General features: G+C 42.3%; 1 protein-coding gene across 11 annotated transcripts in view; it reads right to left on the minus strand.

Annotated features, from left to right (window-relative positions):
• Positions 1-24,132, minus strand: part of LDA (limit dextrinase) — a 39,125-nt gene that overhangs the window by 2,940 nt on the left and 12,053 nt on the right. For 3 of the 11 annotated variants that reach the window (XR_005482861.2, XR_005482862.2, XR_016530615.1), the window contains exons 17-28: positions 12,897-12,987; positions 11,699-11,770; positions 11,126-11,182; positions 10,634-10,702; positions 3,715-3,771; positions 3,566-3,640; positions 2,897-2,985; positions 2,564-2,641; positions 2,171-2,309; positions 1,000-1,109; positions 825-924; positions 247-377 (exon numbers count right to left, since the gene is read on the minus strand). Coding sequence is in view for 2 of the 11 variants with exons in the window: in XM_039036441.2 (XP_038892369.1) it covers positions 264-377; positions 825-924; positions 1,000-1,109; positions 2,171-2,309; positions 2,564-2,641; positions 2,897-2,985; positions 3,566-3,640; positions 3,715-3,771; positions 10,634-10,702; positions 11,126-11,182; positions 11,699-11,770; positions 12,897-12,987 (1,051 nt within the window). In the remaining 9 variants the exon portion in view is untranslated. Of the gene's footprint in view, positions 1-26; positions 378-824; positions 925-999; positions 1,110-1,737; positions 1,893-2,170; positions 2,310-2,563; positions 2,642-2,896; positions 2,986-3,565; positions 3,641-3,714; positions 3,772-10,633; positions 10,703-11,125; positions 11,183-11,698; positions 11,771-12,896; positions 12,988-24,132 lie in introns of those variants that run through there. The other 8 variants (XR_016530619.1, XR_016530620.1, XR_016530617.1 and 5 more) reach the window with 6 other exon arrangements.

Here is a 24,132-nt window from a genome sequence, read left to right on the forward strand (position 1 = left end):
AGAATATGTTAGAAGAAGATTGAATATATTTCAATTATTGAGCTTCTTGTGCAATAGATATATTAGAAAAAGATTCAATATATATCAATTTATCAATCTCAACTTTTTAATTTAGCATACTGTACAATGATGAATATGACAATTGCACTTGATACGGCGTAAGTTTCAATATTTGAGATAGACATTTCTGTCACTTTCACTAAACGAAAGCAATTAGTTCAGGATGACATAGGCATAAGGAAATACCATTTCAGAGAATATGGCTACTCATATATCCGAGGCTCCACAAATACTGCTGTCGTCCTTGGAGGCACCATGAAGCATCCTGTGGATGGCTCGTATGTTGAATTTTTTACAATGGGATCGGTTGACATTAACTGCCATATTTACAGATAAAAAGTTAAAAGATAGAAAATAGAGAACACTAGGTTTAGATGAAAAAACCTAGAACAGGGAGAAAAAACCACGATAGAGAATCTCTTTTAATATTTTTAACAATGTTACAATAGAAGTATGGGCTCTAGCAAGCCCTAAAATAAAAAAGAAAATAAACCTAGGATACAGTAAAATACAAAAATATCTTTGGAGCTATAAACTATCAACAAAGGCCCTTATTTCCAACATTTCTAACAATTATTTACAAAGCCTTTTCTTGGTTGGGGGGAGGAGCTGATGAAACGTGGTGACAATTTACATAGCATGTAATCAAAGCCTAATTAGGTCTTTTGACGTTGACATGGCACAAATGATAAAGATAAAAGCTATATTTACTTAACAATCTCTTTTGAAGCCAAGCACTGTTAGGATCTCAAGAGAGTATTTACCTGAATGGGATGTAATTGAAGAGTCCTTGCCCGCAATGCAGGACAAGGAAATGAAATCTCAGTTGGACGTGCATTAACCACAACAACAATGTACGAGTAGCTGCGGATAACATGAGATAAGGGTATTATTATGAGTAAAATCCTCGATAGAAGAAGAGAAGGCTACTCTACGCACATTGAATCCAGCTGACTTAACCCTGGAATGCCTTCGTGCCCATCTTCAATGCTCATCACTATCAGTCCAGGTATAAGTGATGCACCTGAGTTGTGGAAACGGACTCGTCTCTATACACACAAAAAGGCAAATGCACTTCACATCACAAGCACTACACGTAGGTTTCATGTTTTAACAATTCTAGAGAAACTAAACGAAGATGAAGATTAGTAGCTTAACATTTCAACAAAATGACCCCAGTTCTGTTTGAGGAGTTGAAGAAATAGTTGGAATGATTATAATTACTCTGAATAAACAAGAAGCTTTTGAGATAGTGACAATCTAAAATCCTACGAAATTTACAAATGGTCCTGGACTCAAAATCTATTTACCTTTATTTCTAGCCCAATTTTATAATCAGTACAATATCCATTAAATAGTCAATATTTTTAAGACTTTTGGACAGTTTGACAAGATAAAATTTCAGATGTGTAGCAACTGATAAATCAAAGAAGTTGAGGTAGACTGTAGATATGACATAAAGTAGAAGCGTAGGCCACAGGAAGTCATGATGCAAGATCATTCAGGTAAGGAACACTAGATAAAGTAAACATGTAAACAAAGGCAGGCAAAGCCATACAACCCCGTTGAAACTCAATATCAGAAGGGATGAACACAGCAATTCCAAATTGGATGCAAGAGGAATCTAAGAAAAGAAAAAGAGAATCTAAGAAAAGAAAAAGAAGGAATAGCATTTACCTAAAGAAAACCTTCCCAAAAGCAAAAACTTTCTTAATTCCACAACGAGCACATTTTTATCTAGATCCATCTTTTCATTATGCTCTTAGCTTATGACATTATATGTAATAGCTGAAACCTCAGGAACCGATGGTGCAATTTCAGGTCCAGTTTAACTGGTTCAGCCATATCATTTAAATTTTGCACGTTAAAAAGTAGAAATTGAAATAAAACAGTGTATATTGTAGACCAGCGTGAATCAAGTAATGATGCTCTGAGCCACCTTGACAGTATTCTCCCGTAGCATGATTTATGTGGCTCTTGTACAAAATAAAGTTGTACAAGATAAAGGCCATTTTATTAAATATAATGTCAAGTCCTTAAGATTAATCAACTGATTAAAAATGAAATTTTGTATTTCATCCGACTATTGGTCTTAAATAACCATTCTCACCTGGATAGCATTAGATGTCTTCAAACGGAAAAGGGGTGAAGAGTATCTGATTTGTAACAGATTTGTGCAATTTTCCACAGCAGCAAGAATATGAGTTTTACTAGGCTTGAAGGAGGGATCAGCCAATCTAGGTTTTATTCTGAAATGGAAGGCATCATTAGCAAAGGTTTCCAGTAAACATATGCAACGGAAATTTTAAAAAGTACAGGAAGACAGTGGCTAGTCCAAACAATCAAAAAGATGTTCAGGCAAATAATTAATTGGATTACTGGCCACTGGGACAAGTTCCATCTATTCCAGATTCCAGAAGGCAAAGGAATAGTTGTAGAATATATGCTACTCAAAATCAAATAGCTAACACGTCAAGATATGTCAAAATATTGTAAAACTTACAGGGGCCAATTGTATTCGTTCTTCTCTTTTGGAGGAAGGCCAACGCCCCAATTATTTGTCGTGTACGTGAAGTCGAGTCTGATTTTGTGAAAGAAAACATCAATTCAAGGTAAGCCAAGATACACCCTTACTGGCAGTAAACCTTATTCAGTTAGAGAAAATGGGATTTGGATACCCAATGCATATATGTTCCAAATAATGTACCGTATTGGATTTGCCAAAAAGTAGAGAACAAAAAAACAACAGTACTAGACTCTGAAGTTGACACCCTCAACGTCTAATTACTTTTGAAAGGTTAATACATCATTGAACGAAATAAAATTAGAACAGGACCTGTTGAACCAATCACCAGAGTTGTATGAATCACGATCCATTGATTTTGAGCGTAGTAATTCATCACCACAGTGGAAAAATGGTATTCCCTTTTAGAGGAAGAGAGTAATTAAGTAACCAGAATTACAGAACCAAAAATCATAAATAATTAATTTGGTCTTTAATTTGATGCTGTCTTATAACTATGCCAATGCCCATAATATTAATCAAACAATAAAAAGAAAACATGGTTTCATTTTTCAGATCTACATGTCACAGTCAACTTGATCATGAAGTTGAAGAGCCAAGAACATGTAAAATTCTATGTCCTGCATCAGGCATCCATGACCTGGATCACTTGCGATACAATTTCCACATCTAGTTAATCTGTTGATTCGATACATAACAATACCAAGTTTAGTGTCATCTACAAACACCATGTCGGTAAGGCCATCCCATTTACTAGGTATGTTAAACTTTCATAATAGTAAAAATATTCCAGTAGCCACGTCTGAATAAATTCAATTTCCAGAATAGTTTATAATTTCTTAAGGCGCATGAACATGGTTTCCTGTGAAATAAGTTTCTTCTGATTTACACATTTAATGCCTTGAACTTTGAAGATAATAGGAGAATTAACATCGTAAATATGAAGACTACCAACTTTCATGATTTATTAAAATTAAATACCTGTGATAGTGCTATAATACTGGTGGCTAAATGATTAATCCTGCACCTATCATCCACGGCAATGTTCCTTGGAGTCTACAGGAAAGAGGCTATATGCAGATTCAGCTCTTAAAAAAACCAGTATAATTCACAAAACCAGTTCATAATACCTTCAAACTCACGATGTCGAATAGAGTTTCATTATCATGAGCAGAAACATAATTCACCTGAAAATTAATTGAGAATGTCAAATGCATGGCTGAGTGTCACGGTCATGCTTGTCCAGGGCCTGTTGCCCATGGCCGCATGCCCAATCCAACCCCCTTCTAACATACTTTCATATCATGTATTGTATTAGCTTAGTTAGCTTGCTTTCTTTACATTTTCATTGTAAGTGGTCACTCACCCTTTTGCATATGCAAGGGTGCTAGTTGACTTTTTTGTTCAGAATGCACTATATGGGATAAGACTAATCATCACTTCCCCATACCCGGAGTAGTACTCTATAAAGCTATTGTTGTTGTTTATTGCTTTCTAGTCTACTACAATCTTTCTTTCTTTATTCACACTCACAAAAACTGCTTACGAAAACCTTCTCTCCAAACCCGTTTTCCCTAAAACGGGAGTGGAGGTTGCGAGAGGCACTCGGTGTGCCACCGGCAGTCCGTATTCGAATTGGCTGACTTGTTCGTGAGCGGGAACAAGTGTCGCACAATCGCTAAGAGAAGCTCCCGAAAGAGCGATTGTGACAGTTGGTATCAGAGCCAAGTTGGCTCATAGTGGGAAAGATCAGTGATCATGTCGGCGACGAAGAACCTGAACAAGTCCCACGTGGATAGGTTGGTAGAGATGGAAGAGAAAATGCTCTACCTGAGAGAGGTCCTGGATAGTATCTGTTTCCTAGAGACTCGGCTACAAGAAGTTGTTGAGAAAGCCGATGGAATTGATGCGGTAGTGGGCCGCCTAGACGGATTACCCGTCAGAGAACTGATGATGAGGGTATAAGCTCGATCCGCCTTCACTTACACAATTTCTTGAGTTAGACCTAAAATAGACCCTTGAGACCAAAAGGGCACGGTCCGGCAGCTTTGAACGTGGCGATAACTCATCGGGCTCTGTTGCCCACATAGAGGAGCGCGTCGAAGAGTTGGACGGCTCCCAAAAAGCAATACTTCAGATGGTAACCGATTTGTCTGAAGACTTTCGGTCGGCCCTTGACGTTGTCAGAGCCGAGATAGCGGATGTGAGCGCAAGGGTGAATCTCACCATCCGAGCGGTAAGGAACCAAGCCCCATCTGGGGGAGCAATGGCAGTAAGCAAAATAAAAATCCCAGAACCGAAACCCTTCTGTGGGGTGCGGGAAACAAAAGCCCTGGAAAACTTTATCTTCGACCTTGAGCAATACTTCAAGGCGACGAACACGGGGACTGAAGAGTCGAAAGTCACACTAGCAACGATGCATCTGGCTGAGGATGCAAAACTATGGTGGAGATCGCGATTTACAGACATACAGGAAGGTCGATGCATAATTGATACTTGGGATAGACTGAAACAAGAACTTCGCTCGCAGTTCTTCCTTGAAAATGTCGAGATCCTGGCTCGACGAAAACTCCGAGAGCTGAAGCAAACAGGTAACATCAGGGACTACGTAAAACAGTTTGCAGGACTCATGTTGGACATACGAGATATGTTCGAGAAAGACAAGGTCTTTTGCTTTGTCGAAGGGCTGAAACCGTGGGCGAAATCAAAATTATATGAACAGAGAGTACAGGATCTCCCCTCTGCCTATGCGGCAGCTGAACGGCTATACGACCTTAGCACTGACTCGCAAGATGTGAGGAAGCAGTCAACTTCCTCAAATGGGGGAAACAAAAACAGTCGTTCCAGTCCTCCCAGACCTGGGGGAGGAGACAAGAACATAGGGGGGGGACCGTAAACCATCCCAACCGAGATCAGGAAACAACTAGCGGGGGCCGCCACAACAGCATAACAATTACAATCACCCCCTGTCTTGTTTCATATGTTGAGGGCCACACAGGGCGGGCGAATGTCCAAATCGGACCGCGTTCAATGCTTTTCAAGCCACATTAGCCTCTAGCTCAGAAGACAAGGCTGAACTGGGGGAGATAGTAATCGAGCCAGCTGCAGAAATTGAGAATCCTAAGATGGGAGCATTGAAATTCTTATCTGCGCTCCAGAAGAAAATGGGAAAGGCGACGGAGCCACTAGAGAGAGGACTCATGTATGTGGACTCTAAGGTCAACCAAAGATCGGTCAAGAGCACTATGGTCGACTCTGGGGCCACCCATAACTTCATGACTGAAACGGAAGCCCGCCGCCTGAACTTGACCTGGGAAAGAGATGCAGGGAAGATGAAAGCTGTGAATTCTGCAGCCCTACCGATTACGGGGATAGCGAAGAGAACTCCAGTGAAGTTAGGAGACTGGAAGGACCTCGTTGACTTCGTGATTGTCAAAATGGATGATTTCGACGTGGTATTGGGGATGGAGTTCCTACTTGAACATAAAGTTATACCAATGCCCCTCGCCAAATGTCTAGTCATTACCAGATCCACACCCACCGTAGTTCAAGCCAGTATCAAGCAGCCAAATGGGGTGAGAATGATCTCAGCCCTCCAATTGAAGAGAGGCCTGGCCCACAACGAACCCACGTTCATGGCCATCCCGATAGAATCAGCTGAATCCACAGAAGAAGAGATCCCCCGAGACGTTCTATTTGTCTTGGAAGAGTATCGAGATGTCATGCCTAAAAGCTTGCCCAAGTCCTTACCCCCACGAAGGGGGATTGACTATGAGATCGAGTTGTTACCAGGGGCAAAGCCGCCCGCCAAGAATGCATATCGGATGGCCCCGCCAGAATTGGCCGAACTCCGAAAACAGTTAGATGAACAGTTAGATGCGGGATTTATCAAACCGACAAAGGCCCCTTACAGAGCCTCAGTACTATTTCAGAAGAAGGATGGGAGCCTCCGGTTATGCATCGGCTATCGGGCCTTGAACAAGCTCACAGTCCGCAACAAATATCCCCTTCCTATCATTACTGACTTATTTGATCGGCTTCACGACGCTAAGTATTTCTCGAAACTGGACCTGCGGTTGGGATATTATCAGGTCCGAATTGCTGAAGGAGACGAACCTAAGACGACCTGTGTCATGAGATATAGAGCCTTTGAATTCCTCGTGATGCCCTTTGGCCTCACCAATGCTCCAGCAACTTTCTGCACCTTAATGAACCAAGTGTTTCACGAATACCTCGACAAATTCGTCGTAGTGTATCTCGATGACATTGCGGTCTATAGTGCCTCGCTGGAGGACCATTGACATCACCTCCAACTAGTCTTCGAAAAACTGAGGAAAAATCAATTGTATGTAAAGAGAGAGAAGTGCTCCTTTGCCCAAGAGCGCATAAATTTCCTCGGCCACGTGATTGAGTGTGGTCGGATTGGTATGGAAGAGGGCAAGGTGGCCGCGATCAGAGACTGGAGGGTACCATCATCCGTGACCGAACTACGATCCTTCCTCGGACTAGCCAACTAGGCGGTTCGTAGAAGGATTCTCAAGAAGAATAGGGCCATTAACCGACCTGCTGAAGAAAGATAGCCAATGGAGCTGGACTCCTGAATGTCAAGCCGCCTTTGAGGGCTTGAAGAAAGTGATGATTGAGGGGCCGGTCCTCGGAATTGCCGACGTGACCAAGCCATTTGAAGTTGAGACTGATGCTTCTGACTTCGCGTTGGGCGGTGTCCTCCTCCAAGACGGACACCCCATCGCGTATGAGAGTAAGAAACTAAATGATGTCGAACGGAGGTATGCCGCCTCCGAGAAAGAGATGTTAGTAGTAGTTCATTGCTTGAGGGCCTGGAGACAGTATCTCTTGGGGGCCAAGTTTGTGGTCAAGACCGACAACAACTCCATTTGCCACTTCTTCAACCAACCGAAGTTGTCGTCGAAACAGGCACGGTGGCAGGAGTGTCTAGCGGAGTTCGACTTCCAATTCGAACATAGACCGGGGAAAAGTAACCAAGCGGCCGATGCTCTTAGCCGAAAGAGCGAACATGTGGCCCTGTGTATGTTCGCCTGCCTACAAGCAAGTACGTTGAGTGCAACAGTACGAGAAACTGTCAAAACTCACTTGACAAACGACACAGCGGCGCAAGCCATCATACAGTTGGCCAAAGAGGGGAAGACATGCCAGTTTTGGGTGGAAGACGATCTACTATACACCAAGGGCAATCGCCTCTACATCCCCAGATCCGGGGAGTTACGAAGGTCGCTGATGAAGGAGTGTCACGACACACCGTGGGCAGGACATAATGGTTGGCAGAGGACTTATGCCCTCCTGAAACAAGGCTACTACTGGCCAAGCCTTCGAGATGATGTCATGCAATTTACCAAGACTTGCCTTGTCTGCCAACAAGACAAGGTCGAAAGGGCGAAATTAGCGGGTCTGCTGGAACCCCTACCTGTGCCCTCTAGACCATGGGAGAGCGTGTCTCTCGACTTCATCACCCATTTGCCCAAGGTGGGAGAGTTCGAATCGATCCTTGTTATCATCGACCGGTTCTCAAAATATACCACTTTCATCCCAATGCCGAAGATGTGCACAGCCGTGATGACTGCCCAGCTGTTCTTCAAACACATCGTGAAATTATGGGGCGTCCCCGCGAGCATTGTTAGCGATCGGGATTCACTGGGACATTTTGGACAGAATTGTTCAAAATATTGGGGTCAACACTGAATATCTCCTCTAGCTATCATCCCCAAACTGACGGCCAGACAGAACGCTTCAACAATATGCTCGAGGAATATTTGCGTCACTTTATCGACGCTAGGCAGAAGAACTGGGTCCAGTTGTTAGATGTGGCTCAGTTCAGCTTCAATAGCCAACAGAGTTCCGCGACCGGAAAAACACCCTTCGAAGTGGTGTGCGGTAGACAGCCACTCATGCCACACTTGGTGGACCACCCTAATGCAGGCAAAAGTCCTCAGACACATAACTTCACTAAAGAGTGGAGCAAAACCTCTGAGATAGCTCGCGCCTACCTGGAAAGAGCGTCAAGAAGGATGAAGAAGTGGGCTGATAAGAAGCGGAGGGCCTTCGAGTTTCAAGCTGGGGACAAGGTCCTAATCAAGCTACGACCGGAACAGTTTCGTTTCCGAGGCCAGAGAGACCAACGGCTAGTAAGGAAATATGAAGGTCCAGTGGAGGTAATTGAGAAGGTCGGGAGAACCTCATATAAGGTTCAGTTACCCTCATGGATGAAGATTCATCCTGTCATCCATGTGAGTATCCTAAAGTCCTATCATCCCGATCCCGAGGATGAACAACGAAATATGCTAAGGCGCCCACCGGTCACGATGAAGAATTCCGTTGAGAAAGAAGTTGCACAAATCCTGAATAAACGTACGCGCCGTATTGGAAGACCCAGGCGAGAATTGACAAAGTTCTTAGTGAAATGGAAGGATCTCCCCGACGAAGAGATCAGTTGAGAACGGGCCGAAGATTTGAAGAATGTAGCTCCAGCCATCGCAGATTTTGAACAAGGTCGGTTGACGGGGACGTCAACCAATTAAGTGGGGGAGAATGTCACGGTCATGCTTGTCCAGGGCCTGTTGCCCATGGCCGCATGCCCGATCCAACCCCCTTCTAGCATACTTTCATATCATGTATTGTATTAGCTTAGTTAGCTTGCTTTCTTTACATTTTCATTGTAAGTGACCACTCGCCCTTTTGCATATGCAAGGGTGCCAGTTGGCTTTTTGTTCAGAATGCACTATATGGGGATAAGACTAATCATCACTTCTCCATACCCGGATTAGTACTCTATAAAGCTGTTGTTGTTGCTTATTGCTTTCTAGTCTACTACAATCTTTCTTTCTTTATTCACACTCACAAAAACTGCTTACGAAAACCTTTTCTCCAAACTCGTTTTCTAAAACCGTTTTCCCTAAAACGGGGGTGGAGGTTGCGAGAGGCACTCGGTGTGCCACCGGCAGTCCGTATTCGAATTGGCTGACTTGTTCGTGAGCGGGAACAAGTGCCGCACAATCGCTAAGAGAAGCTCCCGAAAGAGCGATTGTGACACTAAGCATACCAGAATTTAAAATCATATTGTAATATCAGTGACGATAATCAGCACTGACCATGCTAGTTTAAAAAATTATTCTAGAAAATTTTGAAATTTGAAGGATTTACTCATAAAATTTAAAAGGTTAATAGGAGTATAGGCCTAACTATTTGTAAAAGATACTTATTCTGTATTTTATTATAGCCTGCTCAAGAAGTTTAAAGGGAAGGGGAAATAAGGTATTCCAACCCGAAGCCTCTTCCAGGAGTCCTGAAATTTCTTCTCGGTCTTACTCTTCCATTAGTAAAAAAGAGAATTTCGTTCAAGAAATGCATCCATCCATCTGTTCAATGCATTTCTCACAAAGACCTTTTCACTTTAGGACTTCCAGCAGGAAGCCTCAATCCACCATGTCAGAGGCATTCTCTAAGTTCATCTTAATCAACTAACCAACTCCTCCTATTTGATTGCGGCCTTTCCTTTACCTCATGTTTCAGGTGTCAAACCTATAAAAAGTCTTATTAGAATAAAGGATGTTTCATTACTAGAAACCATGGGATGAATTAGCTACTTTTGTTTTTCAGCTAAGACCACTTTGACACTGATCAGCCTGAAATCTTTTACTTGTCCGGTCAACTCCTTTTCTAGGATCAGACAAAAAAGGTAGTCTTTTTACAAAATTCTCGACATATCCTTCCGAAAGAGGCAGCTAATTTTCGTGAAGTGCATGGAAATTCTGGAGGCAAAAAGAGATAAGCTATGGATATTGATGTTACAACCCCTATTGAAGTGTTTTACGTTGTTTCATAAATAGTTTGATTGGGCATTATTGACCCACAGAGCTTAAGTTGGGGTGATTCTTTATTGAATCGTCTTTTGTACCCTAATCTTTGTTAGTAAATATTTTTTTATGGTTTCTTATCCAGGGAAGAAAAAAGGTACATGAGAACTAATGATGACTAGCATGAATTCACAAAAATCTAGAGACGAGTGCATCTTACAGTTTCTGAGGGGCAAGAAGCATACGCCACTGGAGATCCATCATGAGTCAGTACTTCTAACCCCTTCACCTGGAAAAAGATATAATAGTATCGAAATTCTTCAACTAAAAAAATGATAATGATATGCAATTCTTGTTGGAAAAGACTAATGAACTAGATCCATTTGTATTTTTATTTCAATTCTTAAGACAAGAAGAAAGTGTACTAAAATATTTTTTTTTCAATGCCCATTTCTTGTTTAAATTGGAAAAGGATAAATGATCTGGAAAACCAAGAACTATGTCTTTTCCATGATTTTACCGTAAAACTTTTCCTCAAAAAAAAAATAAAACATTGGTAAACCAACTGGATAATGTCAGTAGGATGAATCATATGCATGCATGTATACACACACATACATTTAAACAAATGTACGTGCACACGTGGGAAACAAATATCAGTTCCATCTTAAAAAGTTCCTAATGAGAAACTGCTCTTCCCCTCAAAGAATACCTCTTGTCCTTCAAAATTGGTTAGAACATAGTCCCTCAAATTGGCAGCCATCGCAACCTGAAATTTATTTTAATTACTTACAATACATCGGAACCGAAGGTAAACAATAATATACTGCAGAAGCTATATTGGATAAACTTGAACCTGACAACATTGATGATATGATGATGGCTTTGTACAATGGAAATGTTGAAATAATCAAAGTTATCTAAAGGTAGTTAATTAAAAAGCAGATTTCTCTTTTCAATTTTTTCTTAGCATTTTGTCGATTCTTTCTTTATTTTACTAGTAACTTGTAAACTGGTCTCTTTCTCAAAGAAGCCAGTATCCTTTACTTTTGTTTCAGCCCCTCGTGTTTATTTGAGAAGGAAAAATAATTGTTTTGGCAGATTTAGAAAACTAAATAAATCTCTTTTAATGTGTGTATATATATATATATATATATATATATATATTAAAAAATAGTTTTTTTAATGCCTATATATAAAAATAATAATTTGAGAAGGAAAATAACCACAACATGATTCTAAGAGTTGACCACTTCCACTCGCGCAGAGATGTCAGATGACTAACCTCAATATGATCCTTTGACACAGCAAGCATAGATTCCGCAACTTTGTCTGTACCATGGTCATGATCATTAGGCTGCAAAATAAGAAAAATTGATATATTTGGATACAAGGGAAAAAACTGCAACAAAACGAAGTATAAATATTATTCTACAGCCAGGAAGAAAAAAATAAAAAAACACATTTAATTCAACATATGCATTATTTACCAAACAAATTTTTCAACCAAAATTATGGAATAAAAAATGTAATGTGAATAAAGAAGGAAAACCCTGACTTAATATTTCATCAACAATCCAAAGGAATTGAGCCCTTGGATGGCTCTTAGTCAGCAAGTATGGAATTGAGCCCAGGGATGGACTTCTGTAAAAAAAATCTTCTCAAGCTTTAAGAGTTCATGGACCTTCTTAAAAATAAGCATTGACTATTTCTTCCCCTCCAATGTTAGAAATGAAAAGGCAGTTCAGATCTTGGAAGATTTTTAGAGTGCAAGGATTCCCTTGACTTCTTCCGTTCCTGGTTTTTATGGTACTGCTCAGACTAAAAACACTTTGCTTGCAGACTATTGGGATGATTGCTGGGAATCTGAAAGTTGAAGTAAAGAAAGTTAAGAATGGGAGGCTGCTGAATTTGTGAGATGGATTTGTGCCTCTCAACATGCTGATAAGGGAGTTTGGACTCGAGATAACTTGGGAAAATCCCCCTGAAAAGGGCAAACCCATTCCGCAGCAATTACTGGCAATGGATTGTGCTCTTAATGGAGCTTTAACCATAGGCCATTGGATAAGGAAAATCTATACACAGATGAATGTTTACCTGTAGAACCTCACTTTGGAAAAAAATGAAGATCAATGACAAAAGTACAAAGGAAATTTCCTACTATTTAGGCATAAAAGTTATTTATTATGTGTAAAAATCATGCATAAAATGAAAACTATCTTTTCTCTATTATGCATTTACTACTGAGCTCTGGAAGGAAGTATTATCGAGTATATTTAATATTTAGTCAAAATTGTGTGTGTGTGAGTGCAATACATATAGCATAGACTTAGATTTGAACCAAAACTATGTCTTACAGCTAAAGCCTACTCATGCAATATTAATCAGAGCAATTTTCCTTCCTTGTGATATTTGATTGTGCACAGTGAGAAACTGTTGAGGTCAGATTATAGGACGCTTGGATCAAAGAAATTCTGAAATACCTCTAGCAATAGGCCAGTCACAAATCCTTGCTGAAGAGGATGCCCAAATGGAGATCCACCAAGTATTGCGTCTCGAACCCGGTCATTAAAACTGAAAAAAACATGATCAATTTTAAATCTCAAAATATTACAGTACAAAAGAAATGCATGCCAAGCTAATGGAGTAAGTCTCGTTTCCTAACTAGCAAGCATTTATAAATTGAGACAAAACAGCACAAACATCAAAATGAGGTGCATTTTTATTCATTCAATCAACCAAGAAAATTCACAAAGGCACAAGATCCAGAAGATAGTTAAGTTTCTCCATCTTTAAGATATCTTTGAATATGAAATGAGAAAATAAAGCTATCTTTTAGTTCTCGATACAATTTCCATCCAAGAGCAGACACTATTTAGTCCATCTCAAAGATTGTTTAACAGATATCAGATATGTGTGAAGTCCTAAGCCGCTTGCGGGTTTTCTTGTAAGTCGTTTTTCAGGTTTTTGTTGGATCCTTCCCCCTCTGTTGAGTCGGTCTTTGAGGTCTTATGGAGGATTAAGATTCCAAAGAAGGTTAAGTTCTTTGCTTGGTAGGTCCTGCTTGGTCGTGTGAATACTTTGGATAGAATTTCGAGAAAGATGTCTTCGTTAATGGGTCCTTTTTGTTGCATTCTATGTTGGAAAACGGAGGAAAGTCTGGATCACCTTTTTTAGGAATATCAGTTCCCGAGATCCATCTCGAATCGTTTTTTGCTGGAGTTTGATATCTCGATTGCTTATCAGAGAGGTGTTCGATTGACGATCAAAGAGTTTCCTTCTCCATCCACCTTTTTGAGAGAGGTTTCTTTGGTCTGCTAGGGTGTGTGCTTTATTGTGGGTTCTTTGGGGGAAAGGAACAATAGAGTGTTCAGGGGAGTGGAGAGGGACCATAGTGAGGTTTGGTCTTTGGTAAGATTTCATGTTTCTCTTATGGCTTCAGTTTCAAAAACCTTTTGTAATTACTCTATAGGCATTATTTCTCCTAGTTGGAAACCCTTTCTTTAGTGGGGTTTTTGTGGGTTTAGTTTTTTGTATGCCCTTGTATTCTTTCATTTTTTTCCTCAATGAAAGCAGTTGTTTTAATTTTTTGTTTAAAAAAAAAACAAATATCAAATATGCAATCAAATCCTTCCTTCTCTTAAGATATGACACTCAGATAGAGGATTACTCTTTTTGGTAAATCCAGCATCCAACAAATAAAAATACATGGCAGAGGAAAAACAATACCATATATTATGGATGTGATATTTAATTCAGAATTTTAATGAAACGTACATCCTTTTTTTATAGTTCAATAACATATAGGGTGGAAGGTATTTGAACCTCTAACCTCTTGATCAAGGGCATATGCCTTTGATGAAAGTAAAAGAAGAAAGAAAGTAGCACACACTTGTTTATGTGGAAAACCCTAGAATAGGGTGAAAAAACCACGATACGACATACTTTTATTAATTCGATAATACTGAATACAGGAGAGGCTACTCATATAAATAATCTAGTAGGAAACCCTAGGACAAGGATAAATTACTAAAATGCCCTTAGGGCTAAACCCTCCTATTTTCAACACTCCCCCTCAAGTTGGGGCATAGATATCAATAAGACCCAACTTGCTAACACAAAAATCAAAGCTTTGTCTAAGTAATCCTTTTGTCAGGACATCTACAACTTGTTGACTGGAAGGAAGGTATAAAATACAGATGTTGCCACTGTCCAGTCTTTCTTTGATGAAGTGTCTATCAACTTCCACATGTTTTATCCTGCTAAACAGGGTTATTCGCCATGCTTATTGCTACTTTAATATCACAATAGAGTTTCATCGTGAGATCACTATCTTGATAGAGATCCGACAAGACTTTCTTCAACCATTTCTTTACATATTCCTAGACTCGTGGCCCTGTACTCTGCTTCGGCGCTGCTTCTGACAACCATTCCTTGTTTCTTACTCCTCCAAGTAATGAGATTACCCCATACAAAAATGTAGTACCTAGACGTTGATTTTCTGTCAACAACAAAACCTGCCAAATTAGAATCGGTGTACGCTTCAATGCACCGTTTGTCAGATTTCCTGAACATCAAACCCTTACCAGGAGTGGTTTTCAAATATCTCAGGATGCGTTCCACAACCTTCATATGTTCTTCATAAGGTGCTTGCATAAATTGACTAACTACACTGACTCCGTAGGTTATGTCCGGTCTAGTATGAGATAGGTAAATTAATTTCCAACAAGACGCTGATATCTTTCTTTATTGACTGGAACTTTGTTATCCAAATCACTAAGTTTAGCATTGATTCCACAGGAGTATCAACGGGCTTACATCCAATCATATCCGTCTCTTTAAGTAAGTCAAGCATGTATTTCTGTCGAGAAACTAAAATCCCCTCTTTTGATCGAGCTACTTCCATTCTGAGAAAATACCTCAATTTCCCAAGGTCTTTAATTTCGAACTCCTCAGCCATTTTCTCTTTGAGCCTGATAATTTCTATGGCATCATCACCAAATAGGACAATGTCATCCACATAAACAATGAGAACTGCAATCTTCCTTGATACTTACCTTTTTGTGAATAGAGTGTGATCTGAGTGCCTTTGATTGTCCCTTGAGACTTCATGAAGGTAGTGAATCTGTCGAACCAAGCTCTCGGAGATTGTTTCAATCCATACAGGAACTTCCTTAGTCTACAGAATTGGTGATTAAACTGATTCTCGAACCTAGGGGAGGACTCATGTAAACTTCGACTCATGTAAACTTCTTCTAACTCACCATTAAGAAAAGCATTTTTCACATCAAGTTGATGGAAAGACCAGTCTTTGTTCACAGCCACTGACAAAAGGACCCGGACGTTGTTTAGCTTTGCCACTGGAGAGAAAGTCTCTGAGTAGTCTATTCCGAAGGTCTGAGTAAAGCCTTTGGCAACCAACCTAGCCTTGTACATATCAATCGTTCCGTCAGACTTGTACTTTATGGTGAACACCCACTTGCATCCAACGTCTTGTGTCCTTTAGGAAGCGGGACCCAATCCCAAGTGTTGTTTTCTCAAGGGTTCCCATTTCCTCCATAACCACAGCTTTCCATTCAAGAATCTCCATTGCCCAATGTATACTCCTTGGTATCGTTACTGTATCTAGGCTCGTAGTAAGAGCCTTAAACTCGAGGGACAAATTACTGTAAGACAAGTAACTGTGCATAGGATACTTCGTGCAAGATCTAGTATCTTTCCTCAAGGCAATGAGAAGTCGAGGGAGGCATCATGACTTTTTATCTCATCTGACCCTTCAGCACATTTAGTATTCCGCTTAAGAGTTTCATTTTCTGAGGAATCTTTCACACATCCTTCCTTCCTTGTAATAGTGCCACTTTCTAGAGTTGTTTCCTCAAAACTGTTATTTCCAACTGCAACTCCATCGCATAAGGTGTCCTTGGTACAATTGTCGGTACTGTCAAAGATTTCTTCATTCTCACCCACATTACACATATCATTCTCAGAACAAACATCAATATCATTAGAGGTAGGGATACAAGTACCTGGAGCTGATGCTGGGTTTGACTTATGGACCGGAACCAGAAAAGCAACAGGTGGCACTATTTCCTTCCTAAGATTCTTCCTATAGTATGTTATCCACGGAAATTGTTTGGTAGGGAGGACAGTCTCAAGTTCAGGTGGTAAATATAATGAAATTGGTGATGTAGACCAATTAGTCTCTTCACTAAAACTCTCCCCCTATAGATGACTAATGGGAAAGAAGGGCTAATCCTCGAGAACATCAAAATGAAATACTTTCGTGAAGATGGGTGGTAACATTTATACCCACGTTGATGGAGGAGATACCCAACAAAAACACATTTCTGAGCACGGGGGTTAAATTTGGTGCGATTAGGACCATGGGTATGGACAAAAGCAACACACCCAAACACCCAGAGAGGGACATTAGAAATAAGGCAGGTGGTTTGGTACAACTTTTTGAAACATTCAAGAGGGGTGTGAAATTTTAGGATATGGGAAAACATGGGATTAATCAGATGGGCTACAGTTAGGACAATATCCCCCCATAAGTAGGACGGAAAAGAGGTAGACAACATGAGGGAATGAGCAACTTCAACCAGGTGGCGATTTTTCCATTCAGCCACCCCATTTTGTTGAGGAGTGTATGCACAGGAACTTTGATGAACAATTCCCTTAGATGCTAAAAATTCCTGAAAAGGATTGTTGAAGAACTCATACCCGTTATCACTCCGAAGGATGGCAATTTTCGTGTTGAACTGGGTTTCCACAGTGGTATAAAACTGTTGGAACACCGATGATACCTCTGACTTATAAGTAAGGAGGAAGACCCAGGTAAGCTGGTGTAATCATCAATAAAAGTCACGAACCAGCATTTGCCAGTAGAGGTGGTGATGGGTGAAGGACCCCAAACATCATTATGGATAAGAGTGAAAGGTTTGGACGGCTTGTAAGGCCAAGAGTAAAACGAGACACGATGTTGTTTAGCCGGAATACACACATCACAAGTCAAAGAAGGGGCATCAACATTATGAAGCAAATGAGGAAATAAATATTTCATATACTGAAAACTTGGATGCCCAAGGCGAAAGTGCCATAACATGTAGTCTTTTTCCGAAGTAGAATAACAAGAAGAAATCAAACTAGTCCTATCACAATTACTAGAAGAAGCATCTGCATTAAGAAAATAGAGCCCCCATCTTGTTGGGCAGTGTCAATCGTCGTCTCCGAGCTCAGGTCCTAAAATAACACAGTATTAGGTGAGAAAACGACTTGATAACCCAAATCTCTCGTAATCTTACTAATAGACAATAAGTTATAAGAAATTTTTGGAACATGTAATACGTCCTATAAAGTTAAACCCTCAAATAGGAAGAGATGCCCCTTCCCTGCAACCGGAGCAAAGGACCCATTTGCAATCCTAATTCTTTCATTACCAGCACTTGGACAATACGAAATAAATTGGTCAGATGAGCCGATTAAGTGATCTGTAGCTCCCAAATCTAGAATTCACGGCTTGTTAACCTTTACACTAATAAGACCAAAAGATTGAATTGTACCTGACTAGGCAATAACACTGACACCAACAACACCAGAATCATTCTGATTATTCACCTGAGTTTGGAGCTGAGAACCACCATTTGTTGACTCACTTACAAGAGCTCACTCAGAACTTGACTTATCATGTGATTGACGTTGTCTACCATTTGGTGGTCTACCATGCAACTTCCAACACTAATCTTTGGTATGTCAAGGCTTCTTACAATGTTCACACACTGGAGGAGGCTTACTATTTTGTTTGTCACTATCGGGTCCAGATGACTTGACGTTAAACGCAGCGGAATCTGTTGGAGAGATCAAAAGATTATTAATGGCACTGGATCTATCTTCCTCAAGACGAACCTCAAAACAGACTTCCATGAGAGAGGGTATTGGTCATTGTCCTAATATCCGACTACGTACTGCATCGAATTTAGTATTCACGCCTGCAAGAAAATCATAAACCCGATCTGTTTCCTCAATTTTTGAGTACTATACCCCACCACAGGGACAATCCCAGACAACCTCACGACAGGTCCATCTCCTGCCAGAGTAGAGACAGCTTGTTGAAATACGATGTCACATCCATCGTTCCCTGTTTATATTCATGGACTTGTTTACGTAAAGTGTAAAGCCGAGAGGCATTTTGTCTCTTGGAATATAACTTATGAACTGCATCCCATATATCCCGAGCAGTCGCAGCATACAGCAGGGGTTTGCCTATTTGGGGTTCCATGCTATTCACCAACACAGATCAGAGTAACGAGTCCTCTCCCTTCCAGATACGTTTTTGAGGATCACCAGGCCTAGGTTTCGGTATCTCATCCGTTAAATACCTGAATTTATGAAGTCCCTCAAGGGCCATCTTGATAGATTGAGACCACGAGAAATAGTTCTGACCATTCAATTTCTCTCCAATAATAAAACCTATAGAATTTCCCATTAATCCAGACAATAAATTTGTTGTGGGTAAAGCATGGAAAGAAGTTACCAGATTTTCTGAATACATTGGTAAGTTGGAAGAGAGATCTGAGTGGACCAAAATTGATTGGATATTTGTGGTTGTCCCCAGGGATGCCCCGATTGTTGCTATCTGTTGTTGAAGTTGGGTGAATTATTGCTAGACCTCTGTTGGGGATAGATTTGTGGGGCCTGTAGTGCCTTGAGCCCCTGAAACAAAGTGCATATTGTCGGTGGTGGTAGGCTAGACAGGTTGCTGTCCGAGATAGTACAACGACGACTCCCCAACTTCAAACCCACTCACCATCGGGACAAATTGTTGGTTGAAGCTGCTGGTTGAAAACGGCTGGGAATCGAACTCGGCTAGAACTGCAGGCTGGAGAGGAATCGGCGTGCTAGGTGTCACGGTCATGCTTGTCCAGGGCCTGTTGCCCATGGCCGCATGCCCGATCCGACCCCCTCCTAGCATACTTTCATATCTTATATTGTATTAGCTTAGTTAGCTTGCTTTCTTTACATTTTCATTGTAAGTGACCACTCGCCCTTTTGCATATGCAAGGGCGCCAATTGGCTTTTTGTTCAGAATGCACTATATGGGGATAAGACTAACCATCACTTCCTCATACCCGGAGTAGTACTCTATAAAGCTGTTGTTGTTGCTTATTGCTTTCTAGTCTACTACAATCTTTCTTTCTTTATTCACACTCACAAAACTTCTTACGAAAACCTTTTCTCTAAACCCGTTTTCTAAAACCGTTTTCCCTAAAACGGGGGTGGAGGTTGCGAGAGGCACTCGGTGTGCCATCGGCAGTCCGTATTCGAGTTGGCTGACTTGTTCGTGAGCGGGAACAAGTGCCGCACAATCGCTAAGAGAAGCTTCCGAAAGAGCGATTGTGACAGTTGGTATCAGAGCCAGGTTGGCTTATAGAGGGAAGATCAGTGATCATGTCGGCGACGAAGAACCTGAACAAGTCCCATGTGGACAGATTGGTAGAGATGGAAGAGCAAATGCTCTACCTGAGAGAGGTCCCAGATAATGTCCGGTTCCTAGAGACTCGGCTACAAGAAGTTGCTGAGAAAGCCGATGGAATTGATGCGGTGGTAGGCCGCCTAGACGGATTACCCGTCAGAGAATTGATGATGAGGGTAGAGACCCTCGAGACCAAAACAGTACGGTCCGGCAGCTTTGAACGAGGCGATAGCTCCTCGGGCTCTGTTGCCCACATAGAGGAGCGTGTCGAAGAGTTGGACAGCTCCCAAAAAGCAATACTTCAGATGGTAACCGATTTGTCTGAAGACTTTCGGTCGGCCCTTGATGTCGTCAGAGCCGAGATAGCGGATGTGAGTGCTAGGGTGAATCTCACCATCCAAGCGGTAGGGAACCAAGCCCCATCTGGGGGAGCAATGGCAGTGAGCAGAATAAAAATACCAGAACCGAAACCCTTCTGTGGGGTGCGAGAAGCGAAAGCCCTGGAAAATTTTATCTTCGACCTTGAGCAGTACTTCAAGGCGATGAACACAGTGACTGAAGAGTCGAAAGTCACACTAGCAACGATGTATCTAGCTGAAGATGCGAAACTGTGGTGGAGATCACGATTTACAGACATACAGGAAGGACGCTGCACTATTAATACTTGGGATAGATTGAAACAAGAACTTCGTTCGCAGTTCTTCCCTGAAAATGTCGAGATCTTGGCTCGACGAAAACTCCGAGAGCTAAAGCAAACAGGTAACATCAGGGACTACGTAAAACAGTTTGCAGGACTCATGTTGGACATACGAGATATGTCTGAAAAAGACAAGGTCTTTTGCTTTGTAGAAGGGCTGAAACCGTGGGCGAAATCAAAACTATATGAACAGAGAGTACAGGGTCTCCCCTCTGCCTATGCGGCAGCTGAACGGCTATACGACCTTAGCACTGACTCACAGGATGTGAGAAAGCAATCAACTTCCTCAAATGGGGGAAACAGAAACAGCCGTTCCAGTCCTCCCAGACCTGGGGGAGGAGACAAGAACACAGGGGGGGACCGTAAATCATCCCAACCGAGATCAGGAAACAACTGACGGGGGCCGCCGCAACAGCATAACAATTACAATCGCCCCCTGTCTTGTTTCATATGTAGAGGGCCACATAGGGCGGGTGAATGTCCAAATCAAACCGCGTTCAATGCTTTTCAAGCCACGTTAGCCTCTACCTCCGAAGACAAGGCTGAACTGGAGGAGACGGTAACCGAGCCAGCTGCAGAAATTGAGAATCCCAGAATGGGGGCATTGAAATTCTTATCTGCACTCCAGAAGAATATGGGAAAGGTGACGGAGCCACTAGAGAATGGTCTCATGTATGTGGACGCTTGGGTCAACCAAAGATCGGCCAAAAATACTATGGTTGACTCTGGGGCTACCCATAACTTCATGGCTGAAACGGAAGCTCGCCGCCTGAACTTGATTTGGGAAAGAGATGCAGGGAAGATGAAAGCTGTGAATTCCGTAGCCCTACCGATTACGGGGATAGCGAAGAGAACTCCGGTGAAGTTAGGAGACTGGAAGGGCTTCGTCGACTTCGTGATTGTCAAGATGGATGATTTCGACGTGGTACTGGGGATGGAATTCCTACTTGAACATAAAGTCATACCAATGCCCCTCGCCAAATGCTTAGTCATTACCGGATCTACACCCACCGTAGTCCAAGCCAGTATCAAGCAGCCAAGTGGGGTGAGAATGATCTCAGCCCTCCAATTGAAGAGAGGCCTGGCCCACGACGAACCCACGTTCATGGCCATCCCGATAGAATCAATTGAGTCCACTGAAGAGGATATCCCCCAAGACATTCTATTTGACTTGGAAGAGTATCGGGATGTCATGCCGAAAAGCTTGCCCAAGTCCTTACCCCCACGAAGGGGGATTGACCATGAGATTGAGTTGTTACCAGGGGCAAAGCCGCCTGCCAAGAATGCATATCGGATGGCCCCGCCAGAATTGGCTGAGCTTCGGAAACAGTTAGACGAGTTGTTAGATGCAGGATTTATCAGACCGGCGAAGGCCCCTTACGGAGCCCCAGTACTGTTCCAGAAGAAGAAGGATGGGAGCCTCCGGTTGTGCATCGACTATCGGGCCTTGAATAAGCTCACAGTCCGCAACAAATATCCCCTTCCTATCATTACTGACTTATTTGATCAGCTTCACGGTGCTAAGTATTTCTCGAAGTTGGACCTACGGTCTGGATATTATCAGGTTCGAATTGCTGAAGGAGACGAACCTAAGACGACCTGTGTCACGAGATATGGAGCCTTCGAATTCCTCGTGATGCCCTTTGGCCTCACCAATGCTCCAGCAACGTTTTGTACCTTAATGAACCAAGTGTTTCACGAATACCTCGACAAATTCGTCGTAGTGTATCTTGATGACATTGTGGTCTATAGTGCCTCGCTGGAGGACCATCTACATCACCTCCAACTAGTCTTTGAAAAGCTGAGGAGAAATCAGTTGTATGTAAAGAGAGAGAAGTGCTCCTTTGCCCAAGAGCGCATAAATTTCCTCGGCCACGTGATTGAGTGTGGTCGGATTGGTATGGAAGAGGGCAAGATGGCCGCGATTAGAGATTGGAGGGTACCATCATCCGTGACCGAACTACGATCCTTCCTCGGACTAGCCAACTACTATAGGCGGTTCGTAGAAGGATTCTCGAGAAGAACAGGGCCATTAACTGAACTGTTGAAGAAGGATAGCCAATGGAGCTGGACTCCTGAATGTCAAGCCGCCTTTGAGGGCTTGAAGAAAGTGATGATTGAGGGGCCGGTCCTCGGAATTGCCGACGTGACCAAGCCATTTGAAGTAGAGACTGATGCTTCTAAATTCGCGTTGGGCGGTGTCCTCCTCCAAGACGGACACCCCATCGCGTATGAGAGTAGGAAACTAAATGATGCCAAACGGAGGTATGCCGCCTCCGAGAAAGAGATGTTAGCAGTAGTTCACTGCTTGAGGGCCTGGAGACAGTATCTCTTTGGGGCCAAGTTCGTGGTCAAGACCGACAACAACTCCATTTGTCACTTCTTCAACCAACCGAAGTTGTCGTCGAAACAGGCACGGTGGCAGGAGTGTCTAGCGGAGTTCGACTTCCAATTCGAACATAGACCAGGAAAAAGTAACCAAGCGGCCGATGCTCTTAGCCGAAAGAGCGAACATGCGGCCCTGTGCATGTTCGCCCGCCTACAAGCAAGTACGTTGACTGCAACAGTACGAGAAACTGTCAAAACTCACTTGACAAACGACACAGCGGCGCAGGCCATCCTACAGTTGGCCAGAGAGGGGAAGACACGCCAGTTCTGGGTGGAAGATGACCTACTATACACCAAGGGCAATCGCCTCTACATCCCGAGATCTGGGGAGTTACGAAGGTCACTGATGAAAGAGTGCCACGACACACCGTGGGCAGGACATAATGGTTGGCAGAGGACTTATGCCCTTTTGAAACAAGGCTACTATTGGCCAAGCCTTCGGGACGATGTCATGCAATTTACCAAGACTTGCCTTGTCTGCCAACAAGATAAGGTCGAAAGGGCGAAATTAGCGGGTCTGCTGGAACCCCTACCTGTGCCCTCTAGACCATGGGAGAGCGTGTCTCTCGACTTCATCACTCATTTGCCCAAGGTGGGAGAGTTCGAATCGATCCTTGTTATCATCGACCGGTTCTCAAAATATGCCACTTTCATCTCAACGCCGAAAATGTGCACAGCCGTGATGACTGCCCAGCTGTTTTTCAAACACGTCGTGAAATTATGGGGTGTCCCCGCGAGCATTATTAGCGATCGGGACGGAAGATTCACTGGGACATTCTGGACCGAATTGTTCAAAATATTGGGGTCAACACTGAATATCTCCTCTAGCTATCATCCCTAAAACTGACGGCCAGACGGAACGCTTCAACAGTATGCTCGAGGAATATCTACGTCACTTTATCGACGCTAGGCAGAAGAACTGGGTCCAGTTGTTAGATGTGGCTCAGTTCAGCTTCAATAGCCAACAGAGTTCTGCGACCGGAAAAACGCCCTTCGAAGTGGTGTGCGGCAGACAGCCACTCATGCCACACTTGGTGGACCACCCTTGTGCAGGCAAAAGTCCTCAGACACATAACTTCACTAAAGAGTGGAGCAAAACCTCTGAGATAGCTCGCGCCTACTTAGAAAGAGCATCAAGAAGGATGAAAAAGTGGGCTGATAA

This window comes from Benincasa hispida, chromosome 7 (genome assembly GCF_027475165.1).
Source record: "Benincasa hispida cultivar pf3 chromosome 7, pf3_genome.v1.1, whole genome shotgun sequence".
In the NCBI taxonomy this organism is placed as follows: Eukaryota; Viridiplantae; Streptophyta; class Magnoliopsida; order Cucurbitales; family Cucurbitaceae; genus Benincasa; species Benincasa hispida.